This window comes from Coccomyxa subellipsoidea (assembly GCF_000258705.1).
Source record: "Coccomyxa subellipsoidea C-169, whole genome shotgun sequence".
NCBI classification, from domain to species: domain Eukaryota; kingdom Viridiplantae; phylum Chlorophyta; class Trebouxiophyceae; family Coccomyxaceae; genus Coccomyxa; species Coccomyxa subellipsoidea.
This window is the reverse complement of record NW_005178020.1, coordinates 723,685-744,444: the sequence shown is the minus strand read 5'-3', so window position 1 is coordinate 744,444 and position 20,760 is coordinate 723,685. Positions and strand designations below refer to the sequence as shown.

General features: G+C 53.7%; 4 protein-coding genes across 4 annotated transcripts; 2 read left to right on the top strand and 2 right to left on the bottom strand.

Annotated features, from left to right (window-relative positions):
• Window positions 1–265: 265 nt before the first annotated feature.
• On the bottom strand, window positions 266–3,149 carry COCSUDRAFT_60232 (hypothetical protein; the record flags this gene model as incomplete). The annotated part of the gene is made up of 5 exons (XM_005643052.1): window positions 266–574; window positions 937–1,143; window positions 1,810–1,996; window positions 2,347–2,909; window positions 3,069–3,149. The coding sequence occupies 5 exons, from the start codon at window positions 3,147–3,149 to the stop codon at window positions 266–268; spliced, it is 1,347 nt and encodes a 448-aa protein (XP_005643109.1).
• Window positions 3,150–4,282: 1,133 nt separating this feature from the next.
• Window positions 4,283–7,145, top strand: COCSUDRAFT_60231 (hypothetical protein; the record flags this gene model as incomplete). The annotated part of the gene is made up of 8 exons (XM_005643051.1): window positions 4,283–4,334; window positions 4,513–4,627; window positions 4,752–4,851; window positions 5,063–5,251; window positions 5,583–5,687; window positions 5,968–6,191; window positions 6,463–6,700; window positions 6,969–7,145. 8 exons carry the CDS (start codon window positions 4,283–4,285, stop codon window positions 7,143–7,145), a joined length of 1,200 nt encoding a protein of 399 aa, XP_005643108.1.
• A 290-nt stretch (window positions 7,146–7,435) lies between these two features.
• COCSUDRAFT_31701 (Lem3/Cdc50) lies at window positions 7,436–10,595 on the bottom strand (the record flags this gene model as incomplete). The annotated part of the gene is made up of 6 exons (XM_005643050.1): window positions 7,436–7,777; window positions 8,126–8,187; window positions 8,640–8,847; window positions 9,227–9,441; window positions 9,757–9,835; window positions 10,218–10,595. The coding sequence occupies 6 exons, from the start codon at window positions 10,593–10,595 to the stop codon at window positions 7,583–7,585; spliced, it is 1,137 nt and encodes a 378-aa protein (XP_005643107.1). The 3' UTR covers window positions 7,436–7,582.
• A 481-nt stretch (window positions 10,596–11,076) lies between these two features.
• On the top strand, window positions 11,077–14,302 carry COCSUDRAFT_20645 (kinesin-domain-containing protein; the record flags this gene model as incomplete). The annotated part of the gene is made up of 8 exons (XM_005643049.1): window positions 11,077–11,129; window positions 11,256–11,385; window positions 11,605–11,742; window positions 12,126–12,362; window positions 12,821–12,955; window positions 13,215–13,309; window positions 13,623–13,754; window positions 14,140–14,302. The coding sequence occupies 8 exons, from the start codon at window positions 11,077–11,079 to the stop codon at window positions 14,300–14,302; spliced, it is 1,083 nt and encodes a 360-aa protein (XP_005643106.1).
• Between the last annotated feature and the right edge of the window lie 6,458 nt (window positions 14,303–20,760).

Here is a 20,760-nt window from a genome sequence, read left to right as displayed (position 1 = left end):
AAATTTGATCACCAAACCCATATATATGTACTGACACCCAGAAAACTTTGCAGCAAGCAAAACTCAGGGCAGTGTTGTCCAGTACTTTTCATACCGCTCGTTTTTCCCCCAGAAAAACAATGCACCGCCTCTGCAGCTGCAGCTGTGTAAGCACATGAACAATTCAGAAAGCTCGACCCAAAACCATGTCAGGAAAAGCAACTGCCACCAGGGCAACCTTAAACACCGCAGAACGCCTCAGACAACCACAAGAACCACATATCCGTCACAGGAAGAAAGACAGGAAATGGCTCTTGCTGCGACTGCGCCGCCGCCGGCCCATCTGCGAGCAGCAGGTCTTGTCCTCGTGCTCATGGATACACCTGGCCTGGTCCGGCTTGATGTAGTGTGAGACCACATCAGTCGGGTTGCAGCCCATGAAGTTGAACCCGGTGTGGCTGACATACTGCACAGCCCAGCCCTTCTCCTTTGCAATGTACTCTATCCAGGACCCCATCGCCACATCCTCCAGCTTGAATATGCGGTGGTTGTTTGTCTTCAGCGCAGCCCCCGAAGCCACCTCCCTCACCAGATCCTGCCAAACAACCAAGCAGTGCTTCTTCAGGACGTCCCAATATGAGGAGATTCGTGGCCTGGAGGGGCTCGATGGAAGATGAAACATACTGAGGGCAGCGGCACTTCGGACAGCTGTACATTATCCCAGTCACATTCAAATATGCTTCAGGATGCTTACAGGTGCACAATGCAGGATGTGAAGTAACCTGACTTGCTGAATTTCATCTCTTCTACATCAAAAGGAACCCTGCATAATTGCAAACGCCTCGACACACAACATATGGGGGTCATCATATGCTGCAAGGCATGTCTCGCATCTTGCAGGTTTCTCAAGAAGCTGGGATAAGAAGCGATCACTGGCATCGAACGGCTGCAACACACCTTGGACAGCACGTAGCCGGCCCCATGCGCCCAGTAGGGGTAGGACTCTGTGGGCCACTCCTCCTTGGTCACATACCACTGGCTGGAGGGCTCCCTGTGGGGACCCCCAGACTCGCGGTCTATGTGCCCCATGAACAGCCGCCTCCGAGGCACCCTCGCCATCACTGCCATCAGCGTGTCCACATGCACATAGCTGTCATCGTCCACCTGCAAAACATGTCAAAGATTTGGGTACAGTTTTGGGGACCACCTCCTTGTTTTACTGCACGGCACCTTGGCATCTCATCCCACGCATTCACTGTCTGGCACAGATATGTTTGGACTTGGGTGCTCCACCCCTGGTCCTCATTTGTAATATTTTCTATCTGGGGGGGAGGGCATATTAGAAGGGCATTTTTCAGAAGGAGAACATGAAGGGGGGACTGCTGGCATTGACAAACATGCAATTCAGGGTAAGGGCACAAGGAATCCAATGCATCTTAAACATCAATCAAAGCCTCAGATTCAATCTGACAGCTACAATGGTAGCGCTTGTCAGGGTGTGCCCATGGCCTGTGCTTGTGTGCCATCTACACCCCTTTTGCACCGGTGTTGCTTCAAAGATAGACCAGCCCAGGGACAAGGGGAACAATGAAACAAGTGGCGCCCGCAGCGGCCGCGAGGCCAGTCGACCTGATGGGTTTGTTGCTGATCACAGAGGGATTGCCTGATCGTGGTCGGAATAGGAACTCCCCAGTATTATTTACCCCTGGTTTCATTCATCACCCTACCTCTCAGGGGCGTTGATCACATATATTCCACCACGCCAAGTGATCACAAAGGCAAACCGACTTAAAGTTTATTGGCCAAAACGTGAGTTTTGTACACAGACACCTTGAGTGCGTGCGTGGCCAAAGGGTCCATGGAGGCGGCTCGCAGGATCTCCAGCGTCTGGTGGGTGATGTTGTCGTAGTGCTCAAAGATCTGCGGCAGCACCACGATGTCCCCCTTCTGCGCAGCCTCCCTCCTCAGCTCGTCAAACACCGCCTCGTCCACCGGCTTGGCCGAAAAGAACATCACCCTGCGCCACAAAACATTCTCCCTCAAGGCCAGTCAGGGGTCCACCGCCCTTGCACCAGCCAAGATCTGGACCCTCATCAAGACTGGGCCATGGATATTCCATGAAAACAGGCTATTTCAGTTTCTGCAGCAAAAAGCTCTTGGTGGCACTTAGCCAGCAGCATAACGGAATTCACATTACGGTGTACCTGGCTAGCGGCTTGTCACTGTCTCATTGAACAAGCATGCACGGCCCCAGAGCAGGAAGCCAGGCTGTTATTGAGCCACATGGAAAGTACATAGCTAGCTTGTTCTCTTGATTTTGTCCGTCCATCATGTCATGATGGTTGGTTGGTTGGCATGGCAGCGCACCGGTGCAGGCGCCGATCAGACCCCCAAGATGCCCTGATGGCGGCCCTCCTATCGGCATTCTTGCCCGCCGTCAGCACGCCCACAAACAGCTTCACCGGCCCTGCCGCCGCCGATGAGGCGCTACCGCCCAGACTCCCAAATGTTGAGTATGTTGGCTCCCCCTGCAGCCCATCATCCCCTTCTGTGCTCGCCTCGAGCCCCTCTGCGCCGGATACACTCTCCGCCTCTGCCACCCCGTCTACCGAGGTGTCCCCTCTCTCGGGCGCCTTGGCAATGTCCGCCCAGCTGCCGGGCGCGACTTTCCGCCCCGGCTTCACGGCAACTGCCACGGAGCTGCCGGGTGCTTCTCCGTCAGCGCCGGCCGGTGACTGATTGAAGATCTGCTGCTCCACGATTGCATGGTGCGCGCTTATGCACTGGTGCTGCACATGCTCCAGCTGGGCCTTTGCCTGCCGAGGGACTCCCAGCCGGCAGTGGCAGCGGCGAGCCGCCAACACCGACGCAAGAGAGCAGCACTTCTGCTGCAGATCGCTGCTGCTGCAGCTACCCAGCGCCTTTGTGAGCTGCATTGCACACATTCCCTCCTTCTTATCAAACGTCAATCAAGGTGCCATGATACTGCATTGATGGGTATTGATGGATGTCTTTACGGACATCCATGTGCATACAGGTGAGATTGTGGAGATGAACGGCATGAAGAATGAGTGAGAGGCTGTGCAAACCTTGTCACAGGTGCCATCATCGTCGGGCTCGAACAGCCAACACCGCGGCAGCTGCGAGTGTTGCTGGCCGTTCAGGAACATGTACACTGCGATCAAAAGGAATGATGCCAGCCCAAAACCAATCACGCTGTACATGGCAGCCCTTGACTTCAGGCATCCTCCTGCTGAAGACCGCATAGGAGCGGTAGGTTCCCGATCCCAAGATCAAGAAGCCATATCTTTATCGATAATCGGCTTGTGCGATGTCGCACCGCGAAAATGCATACTATAATCGATACAGCACCGCCATCTTAGTGTCTTGATAAAGAGGGAATAGCGATCAAAACGAAAAGCTAAATCCCAGAAATTCCAGCGAAGTTGAGCCCGGTAAACACAAAAATTTCAATATATAGCCACTGTCCTGCCTAGCGATCGCTGTCGAGCAAATTCCACTTTCCGATGATCATCGGTCGACCGAACCACTCAACTCGATAACATGCCTCAGCACCACTTCCTGGATGATACCAGCATTTTCCTGATACGTTTGTAACCTAAGTCACAGCCACACGGCCTGTGTATGCCCACTGTGGGTCTGATGTCCCGAGCAAGAACAGCATGCGGGCATGTGACACTTGCCACATCAGCATCTTCCTCTAAGGTGCAAGATTTGCAGAATGCGACGATATTGTGCTCGATGGAACATGAGCTTGTTGAAAAGGTGGTATTATGTGTGAGAACTATGTTGATAGAGGACAGAATTAGGGGCTACTTGTGTAGAAAAAGGTTTTCATATGTAATGCTGTCTGCAACTTAGCTGGAAAACAAGTTCAAACAGAGCACATACAGTGCTTACCAAAAGGACAATGCATGCTTACCGGATGACGCAGTGTCTGAGAGCGGCATGTCGGCGAAGCCAAGCTCGCAGCCCCCTCCAGGCAGAACAAAGCAAACCAGCCTCTACATTTCAGGCAAGGTTATAAATCCGGAATGTGTGCGTAAACATCTCAAACATTTGCTTACAATTCACGCCTGTGCAGGGCTCTAGGACGGCACCTGGGGTGGCCCAGAGAAGATCCAGAGGCCTCAGAGCTGCAGACACAGTTCATGAAGTCCTAAGGGGCCAGGAATCTTGTACAACGCTCGATCCTGAGCAAGCTAGTGCGTCAACATCGACAAGGGGCAGCACTGCAGCCTTCCTATCTAGGAAGGGTGTGCTGAACGCCGGGGGCCAGATCATGCTCAAAAGCCTCACATATGGCGAGCTAGAGCAGTGGTGCATGTCTGTAGGTATGCCGTGCTGCAAATACTGACCATCATGGCAAATACAAATCACATGCGTGCAATGGCAAAAAGTGCGTGCCCCCAAGACTGCAATGCATGCCCGCCAGCTTAATAAAGCTGCTGGTGCTGTTGTGCACCTAATGGGAGCTTTCAATGATGACAAGAAAGCATTGACACTGCTCAGGGGAGAGGCCACAGAGGGCGAGGCAGCTGTGGAGGTGGATGTACTATGATGGCAACTGGGTGCGTAGCTTGGATGACACCGCTGACATGCAGGACGGCCTGAGTGCCTCCTTCAGGTAGGGGTGTTTCTGCCTCTATTTACCTGTGAACAAAGCAAATACTGCAAAACTGGCCGGTCTGGCATCAATTCTCTTACAACTCCTTGGTGGTGTGTCAAATTGCAGTGTCTGTTGAATCCAGGGAGCAGTGGCGGGAGAAGATCACAGTGGACGGCGATTTGAGCCTTCGGAGTGTGCACACTGCGGCTGACGGCACACGTAAAATGGTATTCGACCTCCAGGTGCCCAATCCGCCCCTCCCTCATTTCCCACCTGTTCCTCAACACACACACACACACACATTCTCGACTGCTTGCATATTTCCCTGAGGCTCCTACGGGCTCGTCTAGCAGGGCAATGAGTTCATGTGACAGCACTTTAGACAACTTGTCCGCTTAAGCTGTCCTAAGCGCAAAAAAATTGTTGCTAAAGTGTTATGTGACTATATCATAGGACTCCACGGAGGCGGCAGGCGCGGGCGTGGAGGCGGTGATAATCCCGGTGGAGCGGCCGGGCGCGTCACGGCCGCGCACGACGCTGTGCGTGTCCTCACAGGTCGGCTGCGCGCAGAACTGCCAGTTCTGCTTCACCGGCCGCATGGGCCTCCGAGCGCAGCTGTCCGCCGCCCAGATTGTGGAACAGGTCTGCGGTGCTTTGCCATTTTTGTTTGCATGTCTGCCTTGCAGGTTTCATTTGCACTGACGGTAAATCTTAGTACTGTTTCCTCTCTGATGCACTTGCTCTAGGCAGGCTGTCTGCGGTCCATATAATTGTTGCCGCTCCTGATACTTCCTGCTTTCCATGCGTTGCATTATGCATATTGCTCAAATACGAGCCATCAACATGTGGTGTCTGGTGATGCACACAATGCCAGCAAGAAGATGAGGAGGACTTATTAGTGCAGATTTGGGCAGAGACGACTTGGATAAGGAATATGATGGGTGTTTGATTCCCTATTTGTGTGTACTATCAGGTGGTGGAGGCGCGCCGGCATGTTGCGGATCACAATCAGCGGGTGGCAGCGGGAGAATGCTCGGGCGCTGCGCCGATTGCACCCATCAGCAACATTGTTTTCATGGTAGGTGGTGCCTTCCCAAAGTTCTGATTGTTCCCTTTTTGGCTCGCAGTCTCTCATCTGTCCTGGCATGCAATGGGACAACGCTGCATTGGGATTGGCATTCTTCAGGCCCCTTGGATGACCTCTAGTCCTCAGACGACCTCTAAGTGGGGCAATTGGCCTTGGTCGTGAACCTCCTGAGCAGTTTCAACTGCTTGCTCTAAGGCCAAAACTCATCAAAATGCAGCTTGTGCAGCTCAGTTCTGGATGAGTAATTCTTCTGTCATGGTGATTTGCGCAGGGCATGGGAGAGCCGCTGCACAATGCAGAGGCGGTGATCACAGCGCTGGAGGTGCTCTGCCACCCGCAGGGCTTGCAATTCTCTCCCAACAAAGTGACTGTGTCCACGGTGGGCCTGGTGCCGCAGATGCGCCAGCTGGCGCTGACATCAGCGGTCCAGCTGGCAGTCTCCCTGCACGCCACCACCGACGAAGTGCGCAATTGGATCGTGCCCCTGAATCGCAGGTGAGCTCACTCCTAAATGCAGTGCATTTTGTGTTCCCAGGACCTGTCTACATACTGAATCTAAATGACCTCCATGTGCCTTGCATGCTTAACACTTCTCCCAGCCGTGTTGGGTAGCTCTGTGCCACTGTGCTATGCGAAGAAGCGAGCTCTACATTTCTGTTGGTTGAAGGCTTCTGTCTTTCATCATTACGCCTGGGTGCACTCAAAAGATCTTGATAATATTCCCAAGTAGTAAGGTGTCTCACCAACGACGTGAGCGCATGTGCAGATACCCGCTGGCGGTGCTGATGGGGGCGCTGGAGGAGCTGTATCCCAGGAACGCCGAGCTACGGCCACGGGCAGGGCGCCACGTCCTATTTGAGTATGTGATGCTGCGCGGGGTGAATGACACGCTCGAGGATGCAGAGCGCCTGGTCAGGCTCACGGCCGCCATCGAGTGCAAGGTCAACCTTATCCTGTTCAACCCCCACGCCGGCACGCCCTTCCGCGCATCCACACAGGAACAGGTGAGCAATACTGCTTTTCTTTTTATTATACCCTTTTCTTTACCTCTGAGCCTCTGGGACTCTGCCCATGAAACAGTGTATGCCGGTTGGTAAATTATTCATTTGCAGTAGACGTGGTCCTATGTGTGCCGAAAGGGCCTTGCCTTGGCAGGACATCACAGCCTTCAAGACTATGCGGATGACCTAGGAATATAGGTGTTTGCTGGGAATTGTGAAAGATATTTCTTGCGAAAGGATGGTCAGCTCAAGCGGGTCATTATTGCAACAGGTACTGGAATTCCAAGCGGTGCTCAAGGCGGCTGGGCTTGTGTGCACAGTGCGGGACAGCAGGGGTGATGATGAGATGGCTGCCTGTGGGCAGCTGGGCAATATTGATGAGCTGAATCGGCTCGCTCCCATGCTCAAGCCGCCCCAGCAGTTCAGAGACGCTCTTGTAGCTGCTTGATGTCATCCAAAAACGCTTTGATCTTTGGACACCTTTTGTGAGTCCAGTTTTGTGCGGACTAAAATTTTTAAATTAGGTTCTTCGGATGGCAGGAGTAAGGAGAAATGTCCGGTGTACTATTTGAAAGTTTAAAGCATGCCATGCATCAGATTTGATCAAGTTGTATTGCGCTATTGCTTGATTGTGATCCTTGTGCAGTGGAGACATTAATGTCGCTGTGGTGTACTTGGCATGCATGCTGCATCTTGCATGGAATCTACTACAGGACATCATGCATACAGTGGGGAGCGGAATCAAAGCTTTTCTTTACACAAGGAGTCAAGATTGTTGGCATTTCCTAGCTACTAGCTACTCTCACATCGTTTGCAGTCTTCTCCGCGACCCTCGGTCCCAACTTAGAAAGCATGCAACTAGCGTCATGCATCATGATGATGTAATCACTTGGCGCGATTCCATGACAGCTGGCTGATGTCCCCGAACTTGCGTCGCTTCACGAGTCCGAAGCAGCCGAGGTGGTACGTGAACAGGAAGGCCACCGATGTCAGCAGAGCCAGGCCCGCCACCACCAGATAGACTATCCCCAGGAACATGTTGCGCCCGCCCATCCAGCCATTCGTGCTCAGCACGATGCTCTGCGCGCACAGCACTCCCGTCAACTGATTGCCTTGATATGTGTCATAGTAGAAGTCTGGAAGCCCCCAATTGCTGGATGCCTGGCACCTTGTGAGGCTCTGACTATCCGCTGATCCTGAGCTCTACAAGATGCCCATGATCACTCCTGGCACATATCTTTGTCACACGCCTGCCTCATGATATGATGCACAAGCAGCTGGCAGAACAGCGGGTAGGTCACAGGTGGGCCTTCACTCCCGTGAGTGACCAGCATTTTGCCGACAGCGTGTTGAACAGATCACCGTCACGGCAGCAATGGCAATAAGGAGATATTAGATAGATGCATCAAGACAATGGCAGCTGCGCACCTTGTGCCCCCCAAAGCGGTAGGTGTTGTATCGGTTCGCCACCTCAAATTGGATGACGGTGCCTGCACACCAAAACACACGCTCCTCGCAACATGACCCACCCACTCAGACAGCACTGTCTGCTAGCCATCCAAGGTGCACCATCAACCTCAGGCCTTAGTTCTGGTGGCTAGGGGTGACCTGCAACTGCAGTGTGCTGCAGATGATGATGGCACGAGTCGATTGTCGTTTGCAAACTCTAGACAGCACCCCTATCCTAACAGTCACACCTCAATAGATGCCTTGACAACAAAAGCAAATGCCCCAACAATTGAAGTGGACATGTCAGCCCTTACAACAACAAAACAAAGCCAGCTTGAGACCAACAGAAGGCTGACGCCCACAAACATGCAGTTCATGCAGTTCGTTAGCCCAGGTGGAAACCTTTCCTGCCCAAGAGGCAAGGCGCGTCCTCGGCAGACAAACTGCAATCAGAGTAAAACTTTCAATTTGGACAGGATATCAGGTGCAGCACCTGCAGCCAGGGGCACGGTGATGGTCGCCCAGAGTTTCCGGAAGTCCGGTTGCGCAGCCGGGCGCAGCCACACCATGAGGTGCTGGTTATCACTGACGTCCACTTCGGAGGTGTTCCCTCCGCGCTTGTCGGGGAATATGTTGAAGTTGTAGGGGGTGTAGTCGCCGTACAGGTGGTCCCTGTCGTACTGCCACGCGATATTGCTTTGCTGCGCGCACAACACACAAGGGATTTCAACACCTGTCGCTCATATCATGTCTGTTGCCATTGACAAGGGGCTGTATTCCAGGCTGGCGTCCACTGCACAACATGTTGAGCATGCATGGCACAAGGTCCCAGCCTTCTTGTTTGGGATCGTAAACCCACCGCATCTTCTAAACGGCAGTTCTAGGAACCCAGAATCCCAAGAAATTTTTGCCAAATGCAAGTACTTCAAGACCTTCTGGCAGCCTGCCTTCGTAATTTAGTTTTGAAATTTGCGCCTATTTACTGCTCCATTTGCTGAGTCTCCAAACCCATTCCGTCGACCAGTTGCAAGCTGTACCCATACAAGAACACAAGAAAAGAAGGTGGTGCGGGCCGCTCACATCCAGCTCCAGAGGGACCGGCGCGCCGTCCGGGCCGACGACGGCGGCGGTGTAGGAGTCGTTGAAGAATGACCAGGCGATGAGGCCGCAGGGGTTGATCTCGCCGTTGTGGGGCAGGCTGGGGTCGGGCCCCCCGTTCACATACTGCTGCGGCGCGCACTTGGAGGACCCCCCGTTGCCGCTGCCTGCAAGCTTCCAAATTTCAGACAAACTCCCTCACAATTAATAATCCCTCCTGATGCAACCTCCTTTTCTAAGCTTGATTTTCAGTGCTCCTCCCTCACAAGTGCCCCTTCCTGATACAACCTCTTTCGTTGTGAAACAAGCTCAAATATTGCTGGCAATGTCTACCTTGCAGACAACCTCCAGTCTCACAGGATTACAGAAGGGGCAGCACTTTGTAGCTGCTGAAGAATTGGCAACAATTCGTGACAACGACACGCATGACGTTCATTCTGGGCACAACAGATCCACAGAAATTTGAGAAAGTCTTGATGGGTTTCTCTGACACACAATTCAGTGCAAAGTACCTGTTTGGGCGTCGTCGCGGCTGCGGACATAGCGCTTGTGATTCTGGTGGTACCTGTCCAGCTCGAAGTACACGTACACCTGGGAGGGGCAGCAGATATGGCTTCGTCAGCATTGCTGGCTGCGTCTCTGGCAGTCTTGACCCCTTAATGCTGCCTGACAAGCTGCTATTCGAACAAGAAAATGGTATTATAGAAGGTTTGAAACGGCCTGCAGAAAGGAACAACCCTCTCTGTGGTACATGGCCTGCAACAGTGCTTCAGCAAGTAATGTGCTTGGTAGTGCAGGTATAAAATGTGATTGCTTAAATGAATAAGACATTTAGAGGTTTTACTTTATTTTCACCGCACTGTCTGCCTGCCCCACCAGGTGTGCTGACCACGCAACACTGGTCCAAACCTTGTAAACGTTTGTCAACAGTGTCATCTGGGACGTGCTGGCATGATTTTTTTTAGGTTCGCACCGGTGGCGTCATGTCCTTCGTGATGGTGACGTTTACGACGCTTGTCACCCCATCCCCTCTCCGCTGCAGCAGGATGTCCTGCTGCTCCCCACTACTTCGCCCTGCCATGATCCCCGCGTCGTCGTAGCGGATCTCGTACTCGTCCACATCGAGGGCTGCCTTCAAGATCGGCACGCCGAGAGCTATGCAGACGACTGCCACTGCTAAAAAGTACAGTACAACAACGTTCCCGGTGATGATTGGACTCCACCCTTTCAACTCCTGCTGCGCAAAACGACGATAGAATTTGCTCTTCTTCTGATCATTGTTCTGCTGCTCCTCGTGGGCACCTTGCTGGCCATTATTGTCTGGCTGTGTTTGCTTTTTCCTCCGAAACATCTCTACAGGAGCTTGGTCATGCAACAACTACTGCTCGTCTGAATGAAAAAAAACACTCATAGTGACTGCAACATGTTTTTACGAGGCTGAAAATTTATCTTTACAGAACCTTTGTAAGAGATCCAGCACAATTAGGCCACCAGAGACGCAATGAATTCTTTCTCTTTGTGTCGACTCAATTGCAGTCGTGTGGCATGCAAATTACCCAGCTGTGCCGATCTATTCCAGGGCGCGAGTAGGAGACACGAGATGCGTTTCACTTTTGGACAAGGACAGTCCAAGAATTAGTGATCGCTTACGAGCTTGTCCAACTTTGGCTCCGCACCGGCTGAGGCCCGTTCACCGTTTGAATTCTATCCATGCCAGCCAAGTTGAGCAGGACAAGAAATTTCCTCGCAAAGAACAATCAGCTCACGAGGTGCTTGGAGTGAAAAATCCGCCTATGCATCCTGCTGTAAGATAGACAGACTAGCACTGCAAGATGGCGAGCTCAAGGAATGGAGCTGTTAACGTCCAGGTTATACTGAGGTGTAGGTAAGCAAACGACAAACTTCACAGTGCCTTTGTGACTTGCAAGGCCTAGAAAGCTCGCAGAAATCTGCAAATGGACAAACTTGTAGTCGTGCAGAAAAGATGTTCTGAAGGATTTGTTCCCAACAGGCCCCTGAGCAAGGAGGAGGTAGCAAACGGGACACATCAGGTCATTACTTGCAATGAGCGTGCAAGAGAAGTCACTGTGTCCCATAACGTTGGAGGAAAGCAGCTTGGGCGGTCCTTCCACTTTGACAAGGTCACCTTCTTGTACACAACGAGAACACTTCTGCGCATCATTAATCTGTCTCTTACTTACACTTCTAAGCCCCTTCTCAGCGCAATTTATTCTAACTTTGACAGTGTCTGGTGACTCTGTAGTCTCTGTGGTTTGCTCAGATGCTCATAGGCTCTTAGGAGTTCAAGCAAAGAGCTTTGCCACTACGTTCGCAGTCATCAATTGTCTTGCTCAGTGCAGGTGTTTGACCCAGATTCAGGCCAGGCAAAGCTGTACAGGATGGCTATCAAGCCAATAGTGGAGGAGGTCCTTGAGGGCTTCAACTGCACCATCTTTGCCTATGGCCAGACTGGCACAGGGAAGACCTACACCATGGAGGTCAGCCATGAACCTTTCCACAGACAACAGCCTTGCACTTACTCTCCAGAATCTTGCACAGCTGTCAGCGCCTGTGTGAAATGCACAAGCTGAATTTCACTCTATGCGAGGCTTCAAGACCATGCAGTCCTATTTATGGGTTTCTGGAGGTTGCTTCTTAATTCGAAAAGGAGATGCGAGAAGGGGCTCAGGAGGGTAACCTCTAGCTCTACCTCTATCGCAACGGCAGCAGAGAGCAGAAGATAGAGTGCAGCTTTAAACTGCCGGGGAAGGTTGCGCATGGAAATGTGCTCGGAACTAGACGGCCACGCGTAGGGGCAGCAACAATTGCCTCGTCGAGAAGCGGTTGGAAAAGTATTCTCATGATGACTGCCTGGGGACAGGGGGGTCCGAGGAACAGCGGGGAGGGAAGCAGCGGGGAGCTGTCAGACGAGGCAGGGGTGATCCCTCGCGCAATCCACCAGATATTCTCCATCCTGGACGAGAATGACGCGGAGTACACTGTCAAGTGCTCCTTCCTGGAGCTGTACAATGAGGAGACCACAGATCTGCTGGCGGTAGGGGACGCCGTCGACCAGAAGCTCAAGATGCTCGAGGACAATGGCCGTGTGGTTGTCCAGGTGTGTCAACCCTGCTTGCTACTGGGACCACTCCCCTTGTTAAATATGTACTTCTCTGGCCCCTAATGACTCAGACGACCTCTAGATGGGGCAATCTAAGTACATCACATGCAAAGCAGGATGCTTGTAGTCTGTGCCCCTCGTTGATCATCGCCGTAACCACCTCGTCAAATGTCCCACATATTTCTTCCTGTCTTGTCAGATTGATGTGAATTCTGGATAGTGTCACTTGGAGAGCACTGTGATCATCCCCTGCAATACCTTCTCTTACAAGAGTTTGTGACCCTCCCTCTTCCAGCATCACTCCAGCGTGTGCTGTAAGGGACTGCAGCGGTCTGAGGAAGTGATGCACTCCCCTTGCAACACTCATTTAGAAGGCTTCTTTGGGTACCAAAAAGCAAAATCATGCTGAGCATACTTCACACAGGGCTCACTGGCGGGCCACTAATTTTATGCAGGGACTGGAGGAAATCATAGTTAAGAACAAGGTGGACATCTACGCGCTGCTGGACCGCGGCTCGGCCAAGCGCAGGACAGCCGAGACTCTGCTCAACAAGCAGTCTTCCCGCTCCCACTCAGTCTTCTGCGTCACGGTGGGCTCCGCTGCCCTCTATTCGCCCAATTTTGGCAGCAATTGCACTTTGCCTTTCCTTCAGGATACTCTCAGCACAACAAACTGCCCTCCATGTTCTTAATGTGTGCCTTTAACCGAAAGCCACCAGATGGCTGATAGATGGGGCCGTCTGTTAACACGCATTGTAGCTTCCGGCCAGCTACCGAGGCTTGCAATGTTCGAACATGTGCAATTGTGTTAATGGGACGTCGCAAGATGGGGAGCACATGCATGCGCAGGTGCACATGCGGGAGGTATCAGCTGAGGGCGAGGAAGTCATCAAGACCGGCAAACTCTATCTCGTGGACTTGGCCGGATCCGAAAACGTCAACAGGTACGCTCCTGCAATTGACATCCTACTTTTGATTGGGTGCTCCCTTCAGAAAAACCATGGATATCTTTAGCCTCATCCTTAAGCAACTCCCACTCTTTGCGATCTACCATATCGTGGAAAAGTAATTGTGTGCCTCGGCCCAGCTTGCATGCATGCTGACTTGCCAGACATTGCCAAGCTGCTCCCACAGCTGGCTGCTTCCACAGATTGTGCAACCTATAAATTTGCCACCGGGCCTTCCAGCCACAGCACAGGTAGATGTAAGTGATTAAAAGGAGACTTTGCAACACTCAGTGGTGTCGGCTGTGTGCAGGTCGGGAGCGGTGGACGCGCGCGCGAAGGAGGCGGGTCTGATCAACAAATCGCTGCTGACGCTAGGGCGAGTCATCACCGCGCTCGTGGAGAAGTCCCCCCATGTGCCCTACCGCGATTCAAAGCTCACACGGTACTTGGTTGCAGTCACACATCCTTCACGCTCTCTGATCAGCTGCACCGTTTTTAGGCTTCCGGGCATGAAATTTTATGCACTGCCCCTATACAATGTGCCACGTTCTTTCCTCTATACCTGGGCATGCAGATGAGCTCTGTGAGCCATTCCTCGTGTGCACTCAAGACAGCAAGCTCCTTAGTGCCATGCATACTTTATAGCGTGAAGAATGGAGTGACTGGAGATGTCACCAAAGCAGCCCTTTTTCCCTCGGCAGGCGTGCCCATTGCATCCCAGTCTGCATGACTTGCAACTGATACATGCCTCATCTAGATGCCATGGCGTAGATGCATCACAAGGAGTGACTGGGCATATCTTCTAATAAGGTCATTTGTTGCCGCAGGCTGCTGCGTGACTCGCTGGGCGGCCGCACAAAGACGTGTGTGATTGCCACGATAGCGCCGACCGTGCAGTGTCAGGAGGAGACGCTGTCAACGCTCGACTACGCGCACCGCGCAAAGAACATCCGCAACCGCCCCGAGGTGCCCACAACCCCTGTGTTATGAACCCTGCAGTGCCTTGTGCTGCTGCAAAGACACCTGGGGATTGCAAAATTCGACAACGATCAGGCAATGCTGTGCAATTCAGTTGTGTTCAGTGCGTGTGCATGTGCATGTGCTTGAGACATCGCATGAGGGCGTGACCAGAAGGGATGGCTCTGATGTCAGAAATTTTTCATCCGTGGTAGATACATGTTGCCCCGCTCATGTGTGCCTTATGGATCCGCCATGCTGAACAGTACCTGCAGCTTGTGGGTGCACTTGTGCGCAGATTCAGGGAGCCCCTCTTCACAGGGAGAGTTTATTGTGGCCGCGTGTGGCATCGCTGATCATATAAGCACAAGGCACTGCTGACAGGCGTCACTTCGCTGGTGCAGGTGAACCAGAAGGTGAGCAAGACGGCCCACATCAAGGAGCTGAACCAGGAGATAGACCGGCTCAAGGCCGAGCTGTTCTGCACCCGCGAGAAGAATGGCGTCTATCTGCCAGCCGACCAGTTCCAGCAGCGCGAGCAGGTGCGACATGCGCGCTGTGTTCTTCCCCTCGCTGACATCTCCGATCCATGCATGGTCCCCCCAGCCTCAGCCTGTCCTGTGAGTGACTGCAGCAGTGTAAGCAGGTGGGCCCGCCTCATGTGGACTTCAGCAAGAATCTTCCAGCATTTCAATAGCAGACATGCTTGACCTCCTTGATTTGCTGTCAATCGTGCCGATCCATGCACGTTCCCACCAAACTTGCCAGTTCTGAGGACACTCAGGAGAGCCTGCCTCCACTGCCATATGTAAGTTCGCTGCGTTGATCACGATGGGGGATGCTGCGTGCCTTGCCAGTTGTTTCCACTGGTGATTCTGTGCAAAGTGCGGGAAGTGTACCATATCTGAAAGCTAACGCATTGGCCATTTGTTACGCAGAACTCCGCCCAGCTGGCGGCGCGGGTGGAGACTTTGGAGGGAGATCTGGAGCTGCTCAAGGAGGCCCACAAGACCGACATGGACGCCGCCGCTGCCGAGCTCGCCAGCGTGCAAGAGGCAAGCGTCTCACCTCCTTATCTCAACCCTGTCACCTCTTTCGACATGGCAGCTTGGAGCATGGCTGTGTGAACACACGTGTTGTCAAGTGTAAGACACTAGCCGTCTCATGTGTGCGCAGCTCATTGACAGCTTCTCTCAATCCCCAAACCTTGCAGCCACCTAGGGATGCACTGCAACCCTCTATATATCTTGCTTGCAGAGCGTCTGTAGCCTGTGCACATTCGCTCATTACAATGAAACTGAGGCCATGGCTCTTGAACTGGCAGGCTGGCTCCAAAGCGTACGATATTGAACATTCGCTCATGGTTGTGCTGCAGGACCTCCAGAGCACGTTTGCGGCGCTGCAGCAGTCGCGCGTGGCTCTTGAGGAGCGCGATTTCCTGATCGCCACGCACGAGCGCAGTGAGGCTGCGCTGGCCGGCCACGCGGCCACTCTGACCTCCGGCCTACAGTCGGCCGCCGCCAATGTAGAGGCGCTCTTCACCCGGTGCGAGCCAATGCTTGAATTTCACACATCCCTGCAACGCAGATTGTAACAGGGTGCCCCACCGACAGGTCATCTGGTTGCTTTTCAGCCAAGAGTAATCTTTAGATCCTGACACGAGCCTATTTGCCTGCTGCCTGCACCCCCAGCATGCTTGTATGTCTGCTGCTGGCATTTTTTGTGGCAAAGAGAGGAAAAACAAAAGACTGTGGGCACTTATTGATATGTGGATACTGCAGTCACCAACGCTTGAGTGTACCTTCTCAGTATGGTAGCTTTGCTGCGAGCCTGGCTGCCCTTTGGCAAGCAAACTACAGCACCCAAATTGGCAGCGTCGACAACACATTGCCAGGAAGGAAATGTGCATCCCATGTGGCTGCAGGCTGGACGGCAGCTACAGCAGGGAGACGGCCAATAGCAGCGCAGTGGAGGAGGTTCGCAGCAGCGCAGTGGCCTGCCTGGCAGACATGCAGGCCGCGTTTGGGGCCGCCATGACCGCTCAGCAGCAGCGCTCCAGTCAAGTGCAGGGCGCACTTGACGCCTACCTGCAGCGGAAGACCGCTGACCTGGCCAATCTGCAGGTGACCACAGCCTGGAAGCAAACTCACTGATGTTCTTGAAACCTTCTCAAATTGCCTGATACTAAGAGTGTGACATATTTACTCCTACTGGACGATACTACCGTGCCTGATGTGATGTGTGATGTGCCTGCTGATTGGATTGCAGGGCAATCCTATGCCTACTTTGTACAAAAGAGTTCTAATATGATCCTATTCGCTCGTTTGCATGGCAGTGCACTCTCCTGTGCACCCTCTGGAAAAGAGGGTAGCCTGATGTCATGTCTTCTCTAATGGGACTGCAGGGTCTGACACAATCGGCTGTATTACCTCTTCTGCTGCAGTGAAGAACACAGTGGTCCCCTGACATCACTGTGTGGCACCTAGGGTGAGATGGAAGCGCTCAGGGGCCAGCTGGACACAATAGCATCCACCGCGGGTGCCTCACTCGACAGAACAACTCTGGCAGGATCCAGCGCTCTCACCACGCTGCAAACGCAGCACGTCGGCTATGCGCAATCCACCCAGCAGGTGAGCTTGACTCCCGTCCACCCTACTCCCTTGCCTCTGCACTGGCGTATTGGGCCTCGCCCCTGTCCTTCTCATTCATACATGTCCTGTGAATGCCTCAAGACCTTTAGGGAATGAAATGCTGGATACATAAACCACAACATTTCGCATGTACAAAGAACGACATAATAATTGGCACGCAGGCTGCTGCGGAAGCAAGCCAGAAGCTGGACGAGGCATACGCGTCGCTGGGCGCCTCCTTCGCGGCAGCTACGGCGCAGCTGGACACCTTCGCGGCGGAGCAGGCGGCCGCTGGGGACGCAATGCACGCCGCCGTCGGCCGCGCAACGGCCGCGGCGCGCGCGGCGCTCGGCCGCACCGACGTTGCGGCGTCCGCGGCCGGGGCCGCCACGGCCGGCGCGATGGACGCGCAGGCCGCCGCGCTGTCGCGGTTTGAGGAGACCTTCGCCACTGGCATCGCGCAGGAGCAGGTGGGTGCTGTCTTGCTACTGCCGAACACCTTGTGCACAATGCCACAGTAGGAATCCATCTGTGGTGTTGGGGGTCCTGGCAAGTTGACAGGCTCCCTGTTGAGGTGCTAAATCTCCAGAGATGACTGACAAGTGCTATTAATGCAGTTGCGGTACTCCTCATTACTAACACTCTGTGTGGTTGTGCCCTAGTCCTGCTGCAACGAAGAACTGCGCTTGCTCCGCTTGGGTCTATGCAGGTGCTGCATGCTTACACTGCCTGGGGTGACATGCAGGCCAAGCTGGTGGATGACGTGAGTGCAATGCTGAACAGCTTTGCTGCGCGCAAAGCGGCTGAGGTGGCGGCGGCCGTCGGCGGGATGCAGGCTTCGCTGGCAGAGGGTCGCACAGACGTCACCGCCAAACTTGGCATCCTGTCCCAGGCTACGCAGTCCGCCGACTCAGCTCTGCAGGTGGGTTCCATCATGTCACCTCTGCTTCTCCCTAATTTTCTAGAGCTGATCAATGATAGGTTTGGTTGGCTGCGCATCTGTCTGTGGTCTTGTGTGACCAGGCTTTGATCCCTCAGGGAATGCATTGCAGAAATGACCGAAAATGTGCTTCAGCGGGGCCACCTGATACCGAGCTTCTGCTTCTACATGATCACTTTTAAGCAACTGTGGTTCTTCAGTGATGTAGAAGGTTGCAACTATGTTTGTCCAGACCTAAAAAAACGCGATTCATGATAGTTTTCAGGTCAAATGAAAAAGATCAATAGTGTACAGGCTGAGGATGCCAATGCGGCAGAGGCAGCCGCCCAGGCGTCGGCCAGGAGAGCAGAGCTGCAGGCGGGCATGGCAGCCACCCTGCAGGACGGTACTGCCAGAGGTGTGTTGCTTCCCTTGCCGTTCATCTTGTGCGCATATATGATAGTCTGTGCCAAGCGTAGAGAGCACTGCCGAGGATTGCAATGCTGTTTGATTATGGCCGTCCTCACAGCAGAGGCTCACAGAGGCTGCCCTCAGGCTGCTGTAATGTTATCCACTGGACCCTGAGGCGCCACTTTGACCTGCTTTACATAAAAGCATCTGGTAGGAAGGGCAGGATGCAAAGACAGGCCTGGCTTGGTCATTTGGGCACTCAGTCTTGTAAGAGATGCAGCTCACACAAGCTGCCAGAATTTGATTCTGTGGCTTTTTCTTGTCAGGGAGCGAGCTCCGGCAGACGGCGGCGGACAGCGCGGCGGCGGCTGGGGATCTTCTGTCGGGTCATGCAGCCGCCGTGGAGCTGGAAGTGTCAAGCGGGCTCGGTGCACTGTCAACAGCGCTTTCCGCCGCCAAGCAGCAGTGCTCATCGGGTACGCATTCAGAAGTGAAGTTCTTCATCATCTTTGCAAGCATTGGCGGGAGCACATGTAGCAACAATTGGTGAGATAGCCTGTTTTGGCGATCCTGGCAGAGCAAGAGAGCGTACTAGTCTGCAGCATGTCTGTCAGTGAGGCGGCATGCCATGCGTGCATGATGACTTGCAGATTGCCACTCGTACTACTGCTCTTTACAACAGTCAGAGACTGTGACACAGAGACTGATGGGCAAGTCTATTTCTGCAGCGGTGGCGAGCGCCGAGTCAGGCCGCGCAGGATTGTTGGCTCAGGTGCAGACGAGCAACGAGGCCGACAGCGAAGCCATCATGCACACCACAGACACCGTCTCCCAGGCCGTAGCCCTCTTGCAAGGTGCGCAGCTCTGCTCTTTGAAAATGTCACCTTAGAGAGGAAATGATTCCTCTGCGGGGACGGGACATTGCAGAGGAGTTGCTTTGCTTTCTGCAGAAGGAAGGTTGTTCGCGGCATGCTGATTCAGTTTTGAGCACGCCCAACACCAAATTCCAACCAAAAGTGAGCATGTGATGGATGTCCATATTTACAATTTGCTTTTCCTATTCGATTGTTGGGTTTCACATTTGGCATTCTGCTGGCGCAGATTTCAGCGGCGAGCACACAGGGGCGCTCACCCAGCTCAGCGGCAGCATCGACAGCTTTGGCAACCAGCACTACACGCGCGACCCTCAAGCAGGTGTGACTGCATACCGAACACCCACCCTTGTACCAGCTAAGCCATACACATCGAGACACTGCATGTTCCTGGCAGTCACTGAAAACCCTGTCGCGAGCTCCCACGCTCACGCTGGGCACCTGAAGATCTGTGTGTCATCTGTAAGCAAGGTTGATTGACTGATCTGAGGAGTTTGCAATTTGAATTTGCAGGGGATCCCCCCGTGCATGCACCTCCGGAGGTCCCCCCCGCCAGCTGGATCGATGACATGCGCACGCCGCCGCTGGACGTTGTGCTCGGGCAGTTCCGCGCGCAGAAGGGCGGCCCGGCCGCGGCGGACGGCGCTGCCGACACGGCGGCGCCGACCGAGCCGGCCGCCCTGGCCGATGCCGTCGCCGAGGAGCCGGCAGAGACTCCCAGATCAGGTGAGCAACCTTTCTCTTGTCCTCGAAACAATGTTGAATCGGACAGGGAAAAAGACCCATGCTATTGTCCAGAATGTTATGGCTACTGTCCATCTATTTGTGGGCCGGCTACATTGTAGCATTGTGCCATCCGTTGGCCCGTTCATCTAGACAGTGCAACTGACAATCTAGCTGAGTTTCGACTGTTGCACTCTCTGAGAGTAGATTTGGATTAACAGTTGATTGTTAAATCATTAATAATTCTGTGCAGCGTGTGGGAGCGAGCCGGAGACATGCGCAGGCGAGAACGTGAACCCCAACCGCATCATCGCGGCCGCTTCCGCAGCGCTCGAGAAGATCGAGGAGCAGCCGCCGCTGCCGGCCGCGCGCAAAGTCTCGCGCATCCCGGCCGCGCGGTCACGCGGCGGCTCCCGGCACGCCTCCCCTACGCACCTGCGCTGACTCACCGGGCGCTGATTATGTGCTGTGTCACCACGCTGACGTGGTTGTGACTCAGTGTGACTTGACATGGCACGCGCTGTTCCATGTGCGCTGACTCACTGGTATTGACATGGTTCAGAGTGACACAGAGATGCCCCTAGCTGTGCATCAAATGCTTGTCCCCATTCGCTCATCCGCATAATGCAGGAGATGTCGGTCCCAGACCCATGACTTGGGCAAGTGACATACCTCCCCCAATGCTCTGTATCATGTGCAGACAGGATCGGGGATAGCTTTTGCAACCTTTATGCATGCGTTGTGGAGGGGACCAGAACAGAGAGGACCGTCAAAATTTTCTCTGGCTCGGAGCTTCTTGGGATTATTGTGCAACGCGCATGCATTGGCCGCTTCCAAAACAGACGAGCAGAGACTCTGGATAGTATGTGCATTCGGCTGTGAGTCTGGGCATGTGCAGAGATGTCCAGAATCATTTGTGGAAGGACAGCCCAAGAA